The sequence below is a fragment of the Crocodylus siamensis genome, chromosome 3 (assembly GCF_052110815.1).
Source record: "Crocodylus siamensis isolate JL-2025a chromosome 3, ASM5211081v1, whole genome shotgun sequence".
Taxonomy (NCBI): domain Eukaryota; kingdom Metazoa; phylum Chordata; order Crocodylia; family Crocodylidae; genus Crocodylus; species Crocodylus siamensis.
The window spans coordinates 109,345,386-109,363,530 of record NC_143397.1 but is presented as its reverse complement, the minus strand read 5'-3'; the positions used below and the strand labels follow the sequence as shown (position 1 = coordinate 109,363,530).

The following is an 18,145-nucleotide window of genomic DNA, read 5'->3' as shown; positions in this document are numbered from 1 at the left end:
TCGGTTGGGTAACGGATCGGCACTGATAAAAGGAAAATTAACATTATTGGTTTTTTTTGGCTGTTGTAGCCGATAATGTCCGATAAATACGCTGGGGCCTCCGGATGCCTGGGTTCCCTCTTGCATCCGCAGGGCTTGGGTCCCTGGACACCTGGGTTCCCTCCCACAAGCTGGGGTGACCCCAGATACACCCCCATCCCCTCACTAGCAGGTGGGCTGAGCTGGAGCAGAGCAGCTGCTGTGGTGTCCTAGGTGCTGATGTGGTGCATTATGGACTGCGGACTGGGGCTGGGTCAGGCATTGTAAAAGGTACTGAATGCAGCAGATGTGACTGAGGTGGGGAGAGGTGGGTGCAGCTGCCCAGCCCGGCCCAGCAGGACTCAACCTACAGTGCCGGGGGGTCTGCACACCAGGGGCCAGGGGCAAAGCTTGGCAGGGGTCAGGGCAGCTGCTTCCCCCCTGCTGTGTGCAACAGGGTCTGTCCCCTGGTGCGAAGGAAGCCTGGGGGCGGGGAGTGGCACTTTAATTAGACTGGCTCCAAGAGCCACTCTGATTTAAATGCCCAGACATAGTCTAGTCCTGGGCAGCCTCAGGCTCAGGCAGGTGCCCCAAGCCTGGGGGTGAAGGGCAGGGGCTGCACGTGGCACGGGACACTTGCGGGTGCTCTGATCAGGAGATGGGGGCGGCACTTTAATTAGAGCAGCTCCGAGAGCTGCTCCAATTGAAGTGCCGCTGTGTTTTCTGTATCGGCATCTCTACTTTTAGACATGGTGGTGGGGGTCCTTGAACTAAAGCCTGTTTGATGAGCTTTATTACTAAACGTTGGTTATCAGATTGGTATTGGACAGTATAGTTGGTTAATAATTAACTGTCAGTATCGGCCAAGAAAATCTTAATTGGTGTACTCCTTACCATTTTTCTGGCTGCTAATCTAACAACACCTTTGGGTTCTACCTAAGTGGTAAATAAGGGCTTAATTGAACATAATGCCATATGAACGCATGAGTAGTTAAGCAATCAAGTATTTGCATCATATAAACTCATCAAGTGCAGGTATTATAAGCTGTTACACGGAAAGAATACTTCTACCTGTATTTAAATGGAAAGAGCTGTGTTAATGAAGTCTCCATTCCTAAACAGCTTTTCACAGAACAGTTTAGAAATTATTCAGCAAGATGCAGTATTTACTAGAAGCTGTAGGTAAAAAAGAGTCAAGACATATGACCGAGTTCTCAATGGCTCAGCATCTTTTGCAAAAGTGTATTTAAGAATTGTCTTATAAAACCAGTTATTTGGTACTAAAACTGTCAGTGTAAAAAGGTGATATTCCATTTTCCTCCTCAATGTTAACTTCATAATCTGTCAGATGTAAACTGGGGAATTTTAAAATTGTAAGTTTTGTTGTTTTAGAATTGGTTGTATTAGAAAATAACTTGTTTTTAAATTTCCCTTCAAAGGTAGAAGTTGCAAAATTTGATGCTTTGGAAGAAGTTTGTGCAGAACTGAAACTCAAACAGTTGCTTTGGGATTCTCTTTCTGAATGGGAAATACTCCACACAGAATGGATGGAGGTAGAATAAATGCACTGATTTCTAAATGAACAGCTATAAAGTTATCTGTAGTAAAGTTTATAGTATATAATTCTGTTTTATATAATATGTAAAACACTATACATGTCTTTTATATTTCAAAAAGAGCACTCTAGGCTTTAATACCTCTTGAGTAGTAAAAGGTTACTGTGCAGCTGATCAAAGAGTTACGTAAATTCTTCCAGGAAATGCTTCTCAGATTTTTCTGTGCTATCTAATGAACATTGTAAAACCTGAATGATATGGCAGGATTTGTGCAGATAAAGCAAGATTTATTCTGACAATAGCAAGTCATTAGTCAAGGCTAATTGACCCTTCTGAGCGCATCCAGATGAGTGTGCACATGTGGCTTGTGGCACCACAAACCACATGCATCACACATGCAGGCAATTGCCGCTAATATGCAGACTGGTGGGTTTTTGTGACACTGGGATCTCCCAGTGTCACAAAAACCCCATACCAGAAAAAAGCAGGGTGGCGCACATGGTAATGGTATGTGCTGCTCGAAACTGGAACCTGGCCAGCCAGAGCTATGTTCCTGCTGCCAGATAGGCTGCATGCACCTGGATTGCCACTGCTGCAGCTCCAGGAGGGCTCCAGAACCCCAGGTGCTGGCCTCAGCCTCTCCTACCCCACCTGGGGCAACTTGCTATGTGCCAGAACACGTGTACAAGAGTAGTGGCACGAATATCCAGTAGTGGCACGAATATATGCCACTGATATTTATCTCTGGGGAATGAATGTTTCCACTCCTGTCACACAAACTGCAAAAGGCAAACAGAAAAAATATATCACTGGTCCATTGTAGGCAATTGGTCTTAGGTAACTTTTCTTTATTCTCTCTTGTTCTGTTCCATCTAAAATATATAGGAAGTGCAGCTTGCTGTGGTCAAGAGGACACTCCACAGCCTGAGTGTTAGTTATTTGTGTATCAGCAAACAAAGCTGCTAATACCAATTTGTTCATACAATTATTCAGCCTCTTCTATCCAGCAACAACGTCCTACAACAGTGATTTTTCCATGAGACCACTAGAAAAGGGCAAAATTAGAAGTACAATTAAGCCTTGTTAAGGACTCTTCAAATGTGAAGGATCACATATTCACAGATCCATGCTCCCTACAAGTGCTAAGTGCTCTCTAGGCATCTTAGAGTTATGCCATTTGAAGTGAGGATTTTCTTTGAGCTGTGCTATCCAGCTCAACTTTTCCCAACTTCTAATTGTTCATGGGAGATCAAATAACCAATCTGCAGTCCTCTAGTTTCCCAAGTAGCTTCCAGGTGTACTAGCTGTCTTTCTGGACTCCAGTCCTTCTCCCATCCAGTCACAGCCGAGACAGTGGAGCAGCAGCTGGTGAGTGAAGAAGGAAGCTGTCTGACTGCAGGGAGAGTGGGAGGGGGAGGGAGGAAGGGAGCTGCCCCACTACTGAGATGGGGAGCTATACCCACAGCACAACACAACATACAAAGCACAACATGTGTTCACAACACAACATGACGCACACACTTGCAGCATAGCATGACGTGCATGGAGGTGGGGATGTGCACCTCTGGCTGCTGCCCAGCGGCACTATCAGGGTTCGTTGTGTGCTCTTGGTTGGGCTGTGTTCTGCCCTGTGCAATCAGGGACAGCCACTCCCCCACTGCTGCCCCCCTGCGCTCCCTGTACTGCTTGGCAGCACCCAAGAACAAGTCTGGGGATGGGGTGTTTACATGTGTGCGTGCATGTGTCTGCATTGTGCTGGGGGGATGCTCTGCAAGGCAAGAGGGGGTGTTGCTGCTAAAGCCAGCAAGCTGGGTAGGCAAGTAACAGATTTGTCAGCTCCTAGCTACATGCCTGCTCTCCAGCCCTCTGGCAGCAGCTCAGAGCTATGCATGTTACAGAGAATATTATCCCTGAACATGCCACTGTTCCCATTGCATGCTACCTTTAACATTCCTTAAAGTTAGCAGGTACTAATTGAAATGTGGAAGCACACCCTTAGTACTTCTGTCAGCTCCTTTTTCATTGCCAGCTGAGAGAGACATTCTCCATGACACAATACAGCTTCATCAGTCTGAAAAATTCAACATTTTAACTGCTTTGACCTAATTTTTGTGAGTCTGTCATCAGGATTTATAGTTATGTATGTAGCAACCTTGGGTTTTGTCAGTAAAAATAACTGAAAGAGAAATTAAGATGATTTTGTGCTAAGTGATGTATTCTGAACAACTTCTAAATATTAGCACTTTGTAATTTTTATCTCCCTCACTGCTTTTGACTCATTGCTTGTTCATATCAAAAGTGCATTTCCTATTGTATATCTAGGTGCCATACTTTATTAACTGGGAGCTTTTTTCTAGCAGAGCAAAGTAGAATTAAATTGCTAAGGTACATGTTGAATCATAGAAAATAGAGCTGGACAGAGTCTCCAGGGGTCATCTAGTCCAGCCTCCTGCCTCAAGCAGGATCATCCCTATCCAGACCACCCCATACAAATCCCTATCTAACCTATTACTAAAACTACACAATCAACCCTGTCACAACTGCAAGGTATAGCACTCTAAACTGCCACAGGTAAAGCAGCTGGGCTGTGGTGGTTAGTGGCTGCATCTACAGGAGATGCTGACTGCACAGTAGCCTGATACTACTGTACAGTAGCATTGCATAGCAAAAACAGAGACACGGCCCTACTGCACAGTAGTATTAGGCTACTGTGTAGTAGCATCACAAAAAAGGCGTTCCATGTAGATGCGGCCAGTGTCCTGCTCAAGGGTTGTTATAATGTGCTTGAGAGAGATGCTACATCTCATCCCACCTTGTGGAATAGTTGGTATAATGGGTTCCTTACTTGTAGTTATTTACTCATAAAATGCCTTTTTGTACCAGATCAAGTTCAGGATTGGTTAGGTACCTGGTAAATAATGAAGACAGCATTGGATTTGAATTGCATTGAAATCTTTCTGTGTGCCTAATTTGTATTGTTCAATTGTTTAAGAAAACCTGGGATTCTTGACAGTGGAAGATTGTAATCGTGAAGGTGCCAGCTTTCCTTTGTGTCAAACCATTGTCTATCTCTTTGCTAATTTGTACAAGTCAGCAGTTCATATTGGATCTTCTTTCAATAGTGTTTTATAGCAGGGGTGCCCAGCCCATTTGGCTCTGCAGGCTGGTTTATAAAGGTCTATAAAGCTTCCTGTGTCTATAAAGTAGTGCTTTGCTTTATAACAGAGGTTGGCAAAGTGTGGCTTGTGGGTTGAATGTGGCCTGTGGAGCCACTGGATCCAGCCTGTGGAGCTGCAGGACTTTCTTTGTGCCTGCTTCCACAATGGGGCTGAGCAGCAAGGAGTTGCACTACAGCCAGAGATCTGGGAGCTGTGCCCATGCCCCTGCTGCTTCTCTCCCTCCTACCCTCCCCCTTCCTCAAGGCTACATCATGGGACTTAGCCTCCAGCTGGAGGGGAGCAGGAAGCCAGAAGTTGGGGGCGAGGAGGTAGAGAAAAGCGGTAGTGGCAGTGGCATGGGAAAAGCTTCCAGCTGCCTGGCCCCAGCACAGTTCCTTCCTGGCTGGAAGCTGCACTTTCACAGTGTCAGGGAAGCAAGGAACTGGGAGTAGTGGTGGCAGCACAGGCATCAGTTCCTAGCTGTGTGGCTCTGGCAGGGGTGCAGCTTGAAAAACGATGCTGACCCTTGCTTTAGAGTATACAATCTTGAAGCCCTGAAAGAAACACAGTCCATTTCTATAAATGACTTATACATATGTTATAAAAAATAAAAGGGTTGAGTGCATGTGGATTGTAAGATCAGTCCCCTAGATCATCACTATCACATTTATTTTCTGGAGTAACATTCTGTTCAAAGTGAGTTGAGGTGGCAAATTCGTTTCTTGTATCAATCATTAAGGGTATTTTCTGTGCTTGATTTCTGCAGTCTAAGTTTGATAGCCTGGATCCAGAACTCCTGAATTCTCAAGTTTCTAAATATGCCAAATTTGTAAATCAGTTGGAAAAAGGTTTACCACCTAATAATATAGTGCCACGACTCAAAGAGAAGGTAGAAAAGATGAAAGACAAGGTAAGATGTGAATTTCAAACTACCTTCCAAAAACATGAAATTGAAACATACAAGTGAATTTTAAATGGTCATAGTTTCATAGTAGCTAGGGTCAGGAGGGACCTGAACAGATCATCTAGCCTGACCCCTACCACAGGCAGGAATGAATCCTGGGTTCACAAGACCCCAGACAGGTGATCACCCAACCTCCTCTTGAATTTGCCCAAGGTAAGGGGCGAGGACCACTTCCCTGGGAAGCTGGTTCCAGATTTTGGCCACCCTAACTGTAAAATATTGCCTTCTGATCTCTAACCTAAACCTATTCTCCATCAGCTTATTACCATTGTTCCTTGTCACCGTTGTTCCTGGTCTTCGGAGATTGCTTTGTTTTCTGTTATTCCTTCAGAGGCAAATTGGAAAAGGCGATGGGGATTTTTTGTCTCTGAAAGTTGAAACATTTCAAACAAACGAAAAGAAATCGGGGAAAAAATAATTTATTCTAAAAACATGAGGAAAAGGTTGAAATTTAAATTGTGACCACTTCTAGTCATTAACTCTATTTGAAAGGCATACTTTGAGAGAAGTCTAAGTTTGCAAGATAAGCTTAATAAACTTAATAGGAGAAAAAGGTAATATTCTGGTTGGTTTGCTTTTTCAGGTCCCAGTCATCACAGACCTAAGAAACCCCTTTTTGAAACCAAGACACTGGACAGTTCTGGAGCAAGTAGTTAATGCAACGCTGCTTGATCTGGAAAATCCATTATCTTTGGCAAGACTTGTTGAACTCAGTATATTTGACTTCGCTCAGGAAATTCAGGATGTTTCTGGGCAAGCATCTGGAGAAGCCTCTTTAGAAACAATGCTCAAGAAGGTAACTTGTATGAGCAAATTACTGGTTTTGTTTTTCACACAACATGTTCTAAACTTTAACCATTATATTAACTATTAAAAAAAAATCTCTCTTTCTCGTAATTACAGTTCACAGAATTTAAGTACCATGTTAATAATAAGTAGAAGTTTTTATTTGAACAAAATATAAAGCAAAAGTGCAATATCTGTTGTATTGCCCCATGCTCTTCCATGGGACATGTTCAAGAAGGGTTTACTAATACAAGAACTCATCCTGCAGCTGCACTGTCCATGTAACTTTCTTTGGCAAAGAATATTGGACTCACAGAAGGGAACATATGGTTTTTCTGTCTCTTCTGATTTAATGAGTGTCAATCAGTAAGTTTGTGCTGATGCCATGTTTTGGCATGTAACAGCTCTATGAAACTTAGCATGATTTTAAGCAGACAAAACACAAGTCATGTTTATTATAGCTCTGTTCATAATGAGAAGAGAAAAACTTGATGCATGCATGTTCAAAGGAAAAGGACAAAGTTAGAAGTGATTTTTTTCCTTCTCTCTCCCAACAAGAGACAGAACAAGGAGCAGTGGTCTCAGGTTGCAGCAAGGGAAGTTTAAGCTGGATATTTGGAAAAGCTCTCTCACTAGGAGGGTGGTAAAGCACTGGAACAGATTACCTAGAGAGGTGGTGGAATCTCCATCCTTGGAGGTTTATAAAGCTTGGCTTAACAAAGCCCTGGCTGGGATGATCTAGTTGGAGATAGTCCTGCTTTGAGCAGGAGGTTGGATTAGATGACCTCCTGAGGTCCCTTCCAACCCTCACTTTCTATGATTCTATAATTCTAAGAGATATGAAACACCATAAAATAACAGCCATTTGGCCATATCTGTTTACATAAAATCTACTTTTCATTAATCAAAATTAGATCATTTACCTTTCATTTAATTTGGAAAGTCTAGTATTTATTATTGTAAGGAGATTTACAAGGTTTATAATTTTTTCAATGAGGTGGAAGATGCTTGGAAAACTACTGAATTCATTGTTCTTCCACATCGTGATTCTAAAGACGTTTTCATCCTTGGTGGCACAGATGACCTTCAAGTAAGTAACTGTTGCTACTTAAAAGTTGGGTGAGGATGTTAGCAGCAATTATTACATTTATAAGGTCCTGGGTAATGTCTAGTAGTGGTTTTTGTTGGTGAAATATTACCCTACCACATGGCAAATTTTAAATTCACATTTTTTAGCCATCTGTTTTCAAGGTAAGAAATAGTTTGTAGTTTATATAGACATTCAGCTATGTTGGTTACCACTGCAGTATCTGGACAGCCTTGTTGTAACAACTGCTGCCCCACAAGCAGTTAATGTGCAACCTGTGGGCCTGGATGGCCTTATGGTAGGTCCATGCACTGCCTGTGTAGCCCACTATTGATTTCAGTGGGGGTTGTACTCTGCCAGCTACCCACACAGTGTGTAGCCCGTGCAGTGTGTGACCCAAGGTCACATGCCAGCAGCACATGTAGCGCTGAAGTTGAAGAGCCCTGCGTCATGGTATGTAATTTCTGTTAATGTACACATGATAAGGGTTTTGCCTAATGTTAAACATTAAACCCAAGACATGTAATGTGCCCCTGTTTTGCAGCTGGCTACACACAGGTAAACATTTGCTTAGGACTGACACAGGTGGTTGGGGCTCACTTGTGCAGGGCTGTTTGAAAGATCAGAACCAAATTTCCTGTTATTTAGAAAAAGTATTATAAAACTTGCTTAACTTAGCCAAACTTGAATTCAGTTTAGGCAATAAACAATATGTATTGAATACAGCACAGCATTGTTCTTCCATTATCAAGGTTGTTAGGGCTGGGGGCCACAGGCCGGCCCAGCCACATGCTGTGTAGGAGGTGCAACCCCCTAGGCGACATACCACTTGGGCTGCACGCCATATTGTGCTACGTGCTCCTCCCTACTGCACCTCACTGTATAGCTCCCTTCCAGCCCCCCGTGTGATAGGAACTGTCTCCAGAGGATAACCATGGCACCCCTTTGAGCAGGGGCGGGCAAAATAGCTCCCACAGGCCAGACTGGCTTGCCAGGCAATTTCATCTGGCCCGTGGCCAGGTACCCACCAATTAAGTGTATCCGGCTTGGCTCACAACTGCCCTTGCTGCACTCCACATGGGGTGGAGCCCCACCCACTCCCACCAGGTCAGCACACTACACTCCCACCCTCACCTGCAGGAGGGCCCCAGCCCTGGTTAATGGGCACAATTTGCATGCAGGGCTGCTGCTGCAGCTGTTGCAGGCGCCTGGGGACCTGCTTGGCTCCCCTGGCATCCATCAGCTCCTCCTCCTGTCCCTGCTCCAGTACTCCAGGCACCAGATAGGGAAGCGGCAGCAGGTGGCGGGGAGGGGAAGGTGCAGCTGGGCAGAAGTGTGTGACCCGCATTGGGGCCAAGGCAGGGTGACGGGAGCAAAAAGCCCAGATTCACGGGAGCATGGGGCCCAGGCTGATGGGACTCCCTGTGGCTCACATGCAGCTCCTGGGACTCAGCTGGGAGCTGCTCATGATGGAGGCAGCGGTGGCCTGGCCCTGCTCCATGCCCCCATGTGCAGCTCCCAGGACTTTGTGGGCATGGCATGGAGCCCTGTGTAGTGAATCCTGGCTAGCTGGGCCCTGCTTCCTGCCACCCAGGCTGCAGGGAGTGGAGCTAAGCTGCCAGCTCCATTATGTGGGGCTCCCCACAGCAGTGCATAGCTCCGGCACAATCCCAGGAGCTGCATATGAACCATGGGGAGCCCCATGTGATGGACCTGGCAGCTGGGCCCTGCTCCCTGCCACCACATGCAGCTCCCAGGACTTGGCCAGAACTGTGCACTGCCAGGGGGCTCCGTCTTCCATGGGTCATGAATGTCCCAAGGGCCTGCTGCTGCTACTGCCAGCAGCGGAGGCTGTGCACCATGGAGGAGGATGTGTGGGAAGCAGGCCCTACATGCCAAACACCACCATACCCACAAACCCCTACACCCCCCCATGTCCCCCACATCCCTCGACAAACCCCACATACACCCACATCTCACCACACCCACATACCCCACACACTCCATACACCCCTTCCACACAGTATACAAAAGTAAGACTTTATTTTGAGCTATTTTGCAATCACCTCTATGTACACTATGCATGCACGCATGCACACGCACACACACATATAAATCAGGCCAAAATATTTTTTAAAATTAAATTAAACTACGTTCTAGTAGGTGTTTGATTTTTAGTATATGGTTTGGTTATTTTCTGGTTCCAAGACAGCACCCCTGCCCCCTCCCAAAAGGACTACTCCTGGGGGCAAGGGGAGGGAGTTTCAGGGCAAAGTCAGGGGTTAGGCGCTGGACTTCTGGTCCCAAGATGGTGATCAGAGGGTGAGGCACCTGTCAAAGAGCGGGGCTTTCTTTACAGTCCTCAACAGCTCACCAAAACTTGTTAAGTGGCCCTCCAGCCAAAGTAGTTGCTAACTCCTGTACTAGAGGACATTCCAATTCCTGTCCTGCCCTGTTGGTCTCTCAGCCACTGCCGTAAGTTTGTCTGCCATCCTTGACATGTAGATAAGATATGGGAGGCTGCCATCCAAGACCAGAGTAAACCCTTGATGCTTCCTTCTTTCTTGCTCATCGCTGAGTGGCCTCCTTCTGGCCCAGATCCCCATTTCCTCGTTATGCTTCTAGCTTTTCCCTCACCTACGGGCTCCCAGGCCCTGCCTCACTTCCCTTTTTGTCTCTGGGCTTGCCAGCCTTCCCTCTGGATCATGTGTCTCAGGTCCTTTGTTCCACCCCCTATACCTGGCAAGCATCCATCGGCTCTACCAATATCAAACGTGGCCCTGTGGGCTCTAATTGTGACCCTCTAGGCTTTGACCACATTAAGGAGCTCTCTGTTTGTTGGGCCCCTGGCACTTGCAGAGTGTGACTCCCTCCCCTGCAGTCCCTCTGGGGCCCAGAACCTAGCTGGGTACACCCCCTCCCCCTCCCACCCTCTTTGCCTTCAGTCTCTCTGGACCACTGGGTGCAGGCCACTCTTTCCCTTTAATGCTGAATCCCAGGAACTGCCTCTGTCTCTCCCTCCTCTATTCAGCTTTAGCCCTGGAGAGCTGCCTGGCTTCCAGACCCTGACAGGGCACCTTATTTTCCTGCACTCCACTTGTCTTTAGTCCCACACAACAGCCTATGTGACACACGGTGGTAGATCTTTTTATTTGGGCCTTCACCTCTCCCTTAATCTATGTGTCATCAACCCCATGCAACCCACTTGGGTCCCAGACCCTTGTAGGGCTCTTTCCCTGTGCCTTAGCCTCTCCTATCACAAGATGTATCCCAGGATAGGATCCCTGACTAACTTCCCAACCATCCCAAATGGCCTGTCACGATAGAATCAGCTCAACTTAACTGTACTTACCTCAAGGAGGAATCCTGCAGTTCCTTCCTCCTTCACAGTCAGGGCCACTAGTCTTCAAGGCCAGGCTCAAGGGCTTCCTTTTCCACCCTGATTAATTATTGCTCTGGCCTGCTGCTTTACCTCCTTTTAACTGCTGCCTGCCTCCCCTGGCAACAGAGTGACTGCCCTGCAGCAAGATATCTGTGGGCTGCACTCTCTCACTTGAAGTAGCAGGGATAGGTGTATTTTTCCCTAGGTTGCATTGAGCCATGTGGCCCTCCCCCTGTGGTGACACACAGCAGGTGACCTCCTCTCTACTACAGAAGCTGAAGGAGGGTAGGGGAGCCTGGAGATCCATGTAGCGGTTGCAGGATAGTTATGGGGGGGAGTGGGACCTGGACCGGGAGCCTGGGGGTTGTTGGTTAACCCCTCCGGGATGGATGTAGACTACAGGCTACTAGTTGGACAGCTCTGGCCTAGACAATAACTGACAGGCTGTTTACTTCTTATTTGAGGTCTTGCTTGATGACAGCACTATTACCGTAGCAACTATCGCCTCCTCAAGATATGTGGGTCCTCTCAAAGCACGAGTAGATGAATGGCAAAAACAGTTGTCCTTATTCAGTCAAACACTGGTGAGTAATAAACGACAACATAATTTGGAGGGCTTAGCAGGAGTCTCTTTAAGAGTGTCATGGTAGAGTGCCGGCTTATTTAAAATGCCAAATATGTACAAATAGCTGAAAGGAGATCTACTAAAATCAGTTGAAAAAAGAAGGTCATGCCAGGTTACTGTACATGATTAGGTTCTTTATGAACCTGCAAAGATGACAGCTTGCAAACTAGTTGGGGATAGACCTGCAGTAAAAAAATCTCACAGGAAAGCTGAGCTGCTTCAACTCTTTGCTGTGATTTTTATTTTAAAAGGTGCTGCTTTGCTGTAGCATCAACTGAGCATCCTCAACCCACTGCAAATTAAGCAGGTTGCAAACAACGTGGATAGAAATGATGTGTGTTTTATTGTGTCTTTATTCATTGTATGGTCATAGGGGAAATCATCTATACTTTGTCAATGGTTTTCACAAGCAATTCAAATAACAGTGAACTTATATTTGTTTGAGGCAAGGATTTCCCAGAGGGGTGTCTTTTATTGGACCAACTATATAATTGGAATAATGTTAAACAAGCTTTTGAGTGCAAGACATCTTAAATTTATTTAAATTTCACCGTAAAATTGTTATTTAGGTGGCAAGTATATGGCTTTCAGAAACAGGCGGCATATGTTGGCGGCATATGTTGGCTTAGGGTTGGCTCCAACATATGGAGCCAACCCTAAGATCCATAGTGAGAGTGTTCACAATTTATTAGGGTTAGGTAATTGGTCAAATATCACTCAGAAATTGTAAAAAATTGCCAATAGGTCCAAACAATATACAGAAAAACCACAAATTTTCCATTATGAATTATGTAAAAAAAAATTTAAAAATCATATTTCTGTCAAGAAAACGATAAAAAAATTAGGTTTTTTTCCCTAAAATTGCTATAATCTTTGACTGTTCAAAAACGTGCATTTGATTGGCCAATTGACAATATTTGACCATTTAATTGACTGACTTGCCAGCCCTACAATTTATGATACTAGTTCTTTTCTGGACCTCAGGAGAAGCAGGTAGGTTTAGCTGCAAGGGTCAGATACAAGGACTAAGCATCCTGGAGAGTAGGGAAGGTGATGACCTGTTATGGCAATGGAGAGTGAGATTGGCCCGGAAAGTTTGATATATGCTATTTCCCACCAGAAGTGTGTTGCTGGGAAGTATTCTGGGGTGTATACATGTCACTGAAATTGATTAGTTGTGGTATGGTATGATATCTGTCGGTATTGTAGGGTTTGCTAGTGCTTGTCTGCCTGGCAGACCTTGGCTCTGGATCACCAGGTCTGCCAGGAAGTGAATCTTATGTTTTTCTCGCCTGCCACGACTTTGATGACCTTTATATTCCCGGGATCCAATGCCCACGGTGATCCTGCCTGGTCTTGATCCCTGTGTCTTTTGTGGGGCTCCAAACCTCCCCTTTACTCCAGGCTAACCTCTCCAGATGGTGTTTTATGATGTTTTTCCGCAGCCAGGTTGCAGTGCTGCCAGTAAACTTCTCTGCGCCCCAGGGTGTCCTAGTGCCTTGTTTGGGTACACCCTTCCAGGGGCCGGTCTTGCCTGTGCTCAAACAAAATTAAAAAAAAGACAACAAAAGAAATCACAGAACCGCGGCGCCACTCCCCCCCCCCCCCCCCCCCCCCCCCCAGCTGCTTCTCAGCCTTCTTGTTGCGCTCTGGCAATGTTTCCAAAATGAATCCCTTAGTCCATTCTTTGCTGTTTGAGCCTGTCTTGCACCCCTATGAATGTTCACAGTTTTTTGGGGTCTCCCCCAATGTGCAGGAAGGCTCTATCTGTGACTGTAGATTTTTTTCCCTTCGGATCCTCCTCCGGATCCTATGCTGGAAAAACTCCAGTCCGGAGATTCACTCTGGCCTTGCGAACTCCCTTGCTCCGGATCCTCAGCTGCAGCTCTGCTCCCGAGATTCCCACTAGCTGCTTGTTTGCAGGCCTCCTCCTGCCTCAGGGTCACTCCTGCAGGTTTCTTCAGGCAGGCTCTGCAGTATCTGCCTGGGGAGATGCTCAGCTGCTCCTCTCTCCCTGCAGCCTGCAGGGAACTGACCCCCCCCTGCCCCTCTCTGGGGCCAGAAATACCTTTGAGCGGCCTTCCTCCGCCAATCCTGAGCGAGATGCTCCTCCGGAAATTGGGTGGGTATTTTCCTTCCTTTCCGGGCTGCAGTTGCAGTCCTGCTGGCCCTCCATGCTGTATGTTCTGTCTCACTCCTTCACATATAGGTAAATGAGACTTTGGAGGCAGAGGGAAGCTTCAGCCCTGCAATACTGCAGATAAGAACATTTTCTGAATTGGGGTTGAATATATAAGGCTGGGATGAGTTAGACCTATATTTTTTAGTTTTGTGGCAGAATAAATATTTGGGAAAAATTGAGATATTGAAATCAAAGGAAATGGGAATGTGTGGTTTTTAGACTGGAACAAAAAAACCAACACTAGCCAGATGCTAGGGGTAAAATATACATTGCTGAATTAAGTCTCAGCAAGTTGAATATCTGAAATATTATGGACGATTCATGTTTAGAATCAATACGTTATTTTTCTTCCACTTCCTAATTTAAAAATCACATTACGGCACGATAGTGGAGGAAGAGTGTGCAAGAGTTAGGGGAGTTGCAGTAGAGTACTTGATGGTCACTTTAAATTCAGACCCCAGCATACCTTGTGCTAACTTGTTCATATGCCTGGAGTCTATGGCTGCTTACAGACATAAAAAACTCCCCCCAGGAAGTGCTTTGCTTTAAACTTGGCACACCCCCACACTGAGTGTCGTGCATGCCCCAAAGAGGCATCGTGTTATTTGGACCTGGCTCGCCCAACATCTGTATAGATATGGCACTTCAGCAGGGCTTTTTGGATTAAATCAGCTATTAGATAAAAGCATCAAAAAGCCCAGCTGAAGCACATGATTTAGATGGATGCTGCAGAGCCAGGCCAAACTAATTGGTGCCTCTTTTGGTAGGCTGCATGGTTTTTTGTTTTATTCATATCTGTCAGCAGTCCATATGTGTGAACACGTACTTTGGAAAGGCAGGGGGCTAATTGTTCAATTTCCCTTTCTTTCTAGGAAGAATGGCTGAGTTGTCAGAGAAACTGGCTGTACTTAGAAAGTATTTTTAGTGCTCCTGATATTCAAAGGCAACTGCCTGGTGAAGCTAAGATGTTTTTACAGGTGGATAAATCCTGGAAAGAAATAATGAGAAAAGTTAATCGTCTCCCAAATGCTCTTCGTGCTGCTACTCAACCTGGTATAAAATAATGATGCATTATGCTGATGTAATAAATTGTAGGTTGTGTTAATCCCAACTCCACATTGACGAATCTGAAGATAAGCCTGTTAGTGGGATAAAAAATAGACATGCTTTTTCTTTCTGAAGGCAACTCCCTGCAGCGCAAAGGAATAAGATAGCTGTGTCTTGTTTTATATCCCTATTTGCAGTCAACTTTGTGATCAGTGTGTATCCAGGATGAAACTTTCCGTACTTTGTTTCCTCTCATTAAAACGTCCCTCTCATCCTAGCTTCACCCCATTCTCTTTTTCTTCCAAGGTATATATTCAGTGTCTTGGCTCCTTTTTCTTCTCACCTTGTATTCCTTTGTATCTCTTTCTTTTCCACGTTATGTTTTCTACACAGATGTAACAACACAGCCAGAGGCTGGGGGCAGCTGCATCCTATGGACAGTGGCAAATTCCAGCTGCAGTTGCGCTACTGATGTATTGTGTGGCTGAAGTAGCTGCAGTTATTTTTTGCCTCCACTCAAGCCAGTACTTCTGGCAGCTGCTTCAGTTACCCCACCCCTAGTTTTCTGCTGTTGTTAATTTGATTATTTTTCTCTTTTATTCTTAATTAAGAATTTACATGACAGTCCTCTTCCTTAGTTCAGATAGGGTTGGCTCAGATCAAACTTTTTTATTTTTGAACCCTTTAAGACTTAAAGCAGTGAAGCTAAAAATATATATTTTTAAAAAGGGTGCAGTGAAGGATCATCTAATCCTCATGTGACCCTAGGCAGCACAGTTAAGTGGGGAGGAGCCGATGGCTAGTCCACATTGTCTAGTCCTTTAAGGCTGCTGCACTGTGTCATCTGCTCTGGTCTGGTGGCAGCAAGGTTGCAGGCTCAGTTTATGTGGGAAAGGGCCACAAAGACTGGATGACCCAGATGGCTACTGCTCTGTAGTTCAAGAGAACTCCTTGATCTCTACTGCAGTGGAAGACAGGCAGTAGTTCACCTTCCTGAAAGTTGGAGATCAGAAGTCCTAAGCCCAATGGTAAGTTGAGGCTTCCTGACCTGTGGGTCCACCTGGAGCTGGGACTGTAGAAGATTTTGGGACAGCCCATGTGACAGATTGTCATTGGAGGCACAGAGCCCAGAAAGAGCTCATTTACTGAATTGACAGGAAACCAGGCAGAGTTGAAAACAGTTTAGAAGGGTGGATATTTAAAGAAGTTAAAGAAGGTTTTTAATGTTTTGTTGGTTTTTGGCTTACAGTGGATTTTGCATTTATTATTTGGACTTACTGGGGATTGTGAAATTTTCAGCACTAAACTAAAATTCTCTGAGGGAGGTTAGCTTTAAAATATTTAAAAGACAACAATGTGTTTAATTCTTCCATAGTACAAATTAGCTGAATATACTTTCTCACACTTTTAGGGGAGATCTAATCTGAGTTGACACAGTAGTGTAAATATAATCACCCGCTTTCTTTTTTGAGAGATTTTGAACCCAGGCTATTTGGATCCAAGGATTTGGCTGTCCCGTATTACATGAAGTTTGAACCTGTGACTACAGTTCAGATCTGATAATTTAATAATGAAGTCTTCCTTTTTAAGCCTGTAAATAGTTTTCACTGAACTAAAAATATTTGTCCTGATCTATATTAACATTTTTTAGGCTGAAGACAATATAGTGAACCTTAGGCAAAATTTTATTTGGTACAGAGGATGCTTTAAAAATATAAGTGTGTGTGTGCATTTAATTTTGTGGCACTCTGGAAAAGTCCCTGAGGACTGGAAGAGGGCCAATGTTGTGCCCATCCACAAGAAGGGCAGGAGGGAGGACCCGGGTAACTATAGGCCAATCAGCCTAACTTCCATCCTAGGGAAAATCTTAGAAAAGTTCATCAAGAAGTCTATCTGTGTTAAGCTTGCAGAAGGTAAGATTATGAATGACGGCCAGCATGGCTTCGTCACAGACAGGTCTTGCCTTACCAACCTCATCTCCTATGACCAGGTAACTCGCCACCTGGACACAAGAGAGCAGGTTGACGTTGTATACCTAGACTTCCAAAAGGCCTTTGATCTAGTATCCCATGATGTCCTTGTGAGAAAATTGGAGGATTGTGGGCTTAATTCCAAGACAGGTGGGTGAGAAACTGGAAGCAGGATAGGACCCAGGAAGTCGAATGAACAGATTTACATCATCCTGGCGAGAAGTGGGCAGCGGTGTCTTGCAGGGGTCATTGCTTGGTTCAGTACTTTTCAACATCTTTATTAACCATTTGGATGTGGGGGTGAAGAGCTCACCGGCCAAGTTCACAGACAACAGCAAGTTATGAGGAAGTGTGGTCACGTTTGAAGATAGGCTGCAGTTACAGTCGGACCTAGACAGGCTAAAAAATTGGGCGGATTGGAACCTGATGAAGTTCACCATTGAGAAATATAAAGTGCTCCACCTCAGGACGAGCAACCCCCAACACACCTAGAGGCTCGGTGGCACCAAACTGACTAGCATCATGAATGAAAGGGACCTGGGGGTAATAATAAACCACAGTATGAATATGAGCCAGTAGTGCAATGCTGTAGCTAGTAGGGCAAATAATACTCTGGTATGCACCAATCGATACATCTCCAGCAAAACCAAGGAGGTGATTCTTCCACTCTACCTAGCACTGGTGAGACCACAGCTGGAGTACTGCATTGAGTTCTGGGCACCGCACTTTAACAAGGATGTGGATAAGCTTGAGAGGGTCCAAAGAAGAACCACCCATATGATCAAAGTCTTAAAAGGCAAGCCGTATGAGGAAAGGCTGAGGGATCTGGGACTCTTCAGCCTGAGTAAAAGAAGACTGTGAGGGGACCTAGTAGCAGCTTATTGCTACACTAGGGGAGTACATCAAGAGCTCAGTAACCAACTGTTCACCAGGGCACCTGAGGGGAAAACCAGGAGTAATGGCCACAAATTCCTGGAACATACATGCAGGCTCAACATTAGGAAAAACTTCTTCATAGTCAGGGTGTCTAGACTGTGGAATAAGCTCCCTCCGGAGGTGATGCAATCGCCTACCCTGGAAATCTTTAAGAGGAGACTGGACAGTCACCTTGCTGGGGTCGCTTTACCCCAGTTATCTTTCCTGCTTGGTGCAGGGGGCTGGACCCAATGAATTTCCAAGGTTCCTTCCGGCCTTGTAGTCTATCAATCTGTGAACCCTTTGGATCCTTTCCTCAGTTATTTGATATGTTGTGGGATTTTGTAAGTGCAAGAAGTTCAAGGATTTGTAAGTTCAAGGATTTTTATTTGTTGTTATTGCCTTAAATTCAGAGACAAAGCTTTCCTTCCCCCACCAAATACTGAACCTAAAAA

At 45.2% G+C, this 18,145-nt stretch overlaps 1 protein-coding gene across 1 annotated transcript in view; it reads left to right on the top strand.

Annotated features, from left to right (window-relative positions):
• Window positions 1-18,145, top strand: part of DNAH6 (dynein axonemal heavy chain 6) — a 254,044-nt gene that overhangs the window by 49,890 nt on the left and 186,009 nt on the right. Inside the window, exons 17-22 of the mRNA XM_090038956.1 lie at window positions 1,458-1,571; window positions 5,499-5,642; window positions 6,280-6,492; window positions 7,480-7,572; window positions 11,416-11,535; window positions 14,631-14,811. Of these exons, the coding sequence (XP_089895082.1) occupies window positions 1,458-1,571; window positions 5,499-5,642; window positions 6,280-6,492; window positions 7,480-7,572; window positions 11,416-11,535; window positions 14,631-14,811 (865 nt within the window). The remainder of the gene's footprint in view (window positions 1-1,457; window positions 1,572-5,498; window positions 5,643-6,279; window positions 6,493-7,479; window positions 7,573-11,415; window positions 11,536-14,630; window positions 14,812-18,145) is intronic.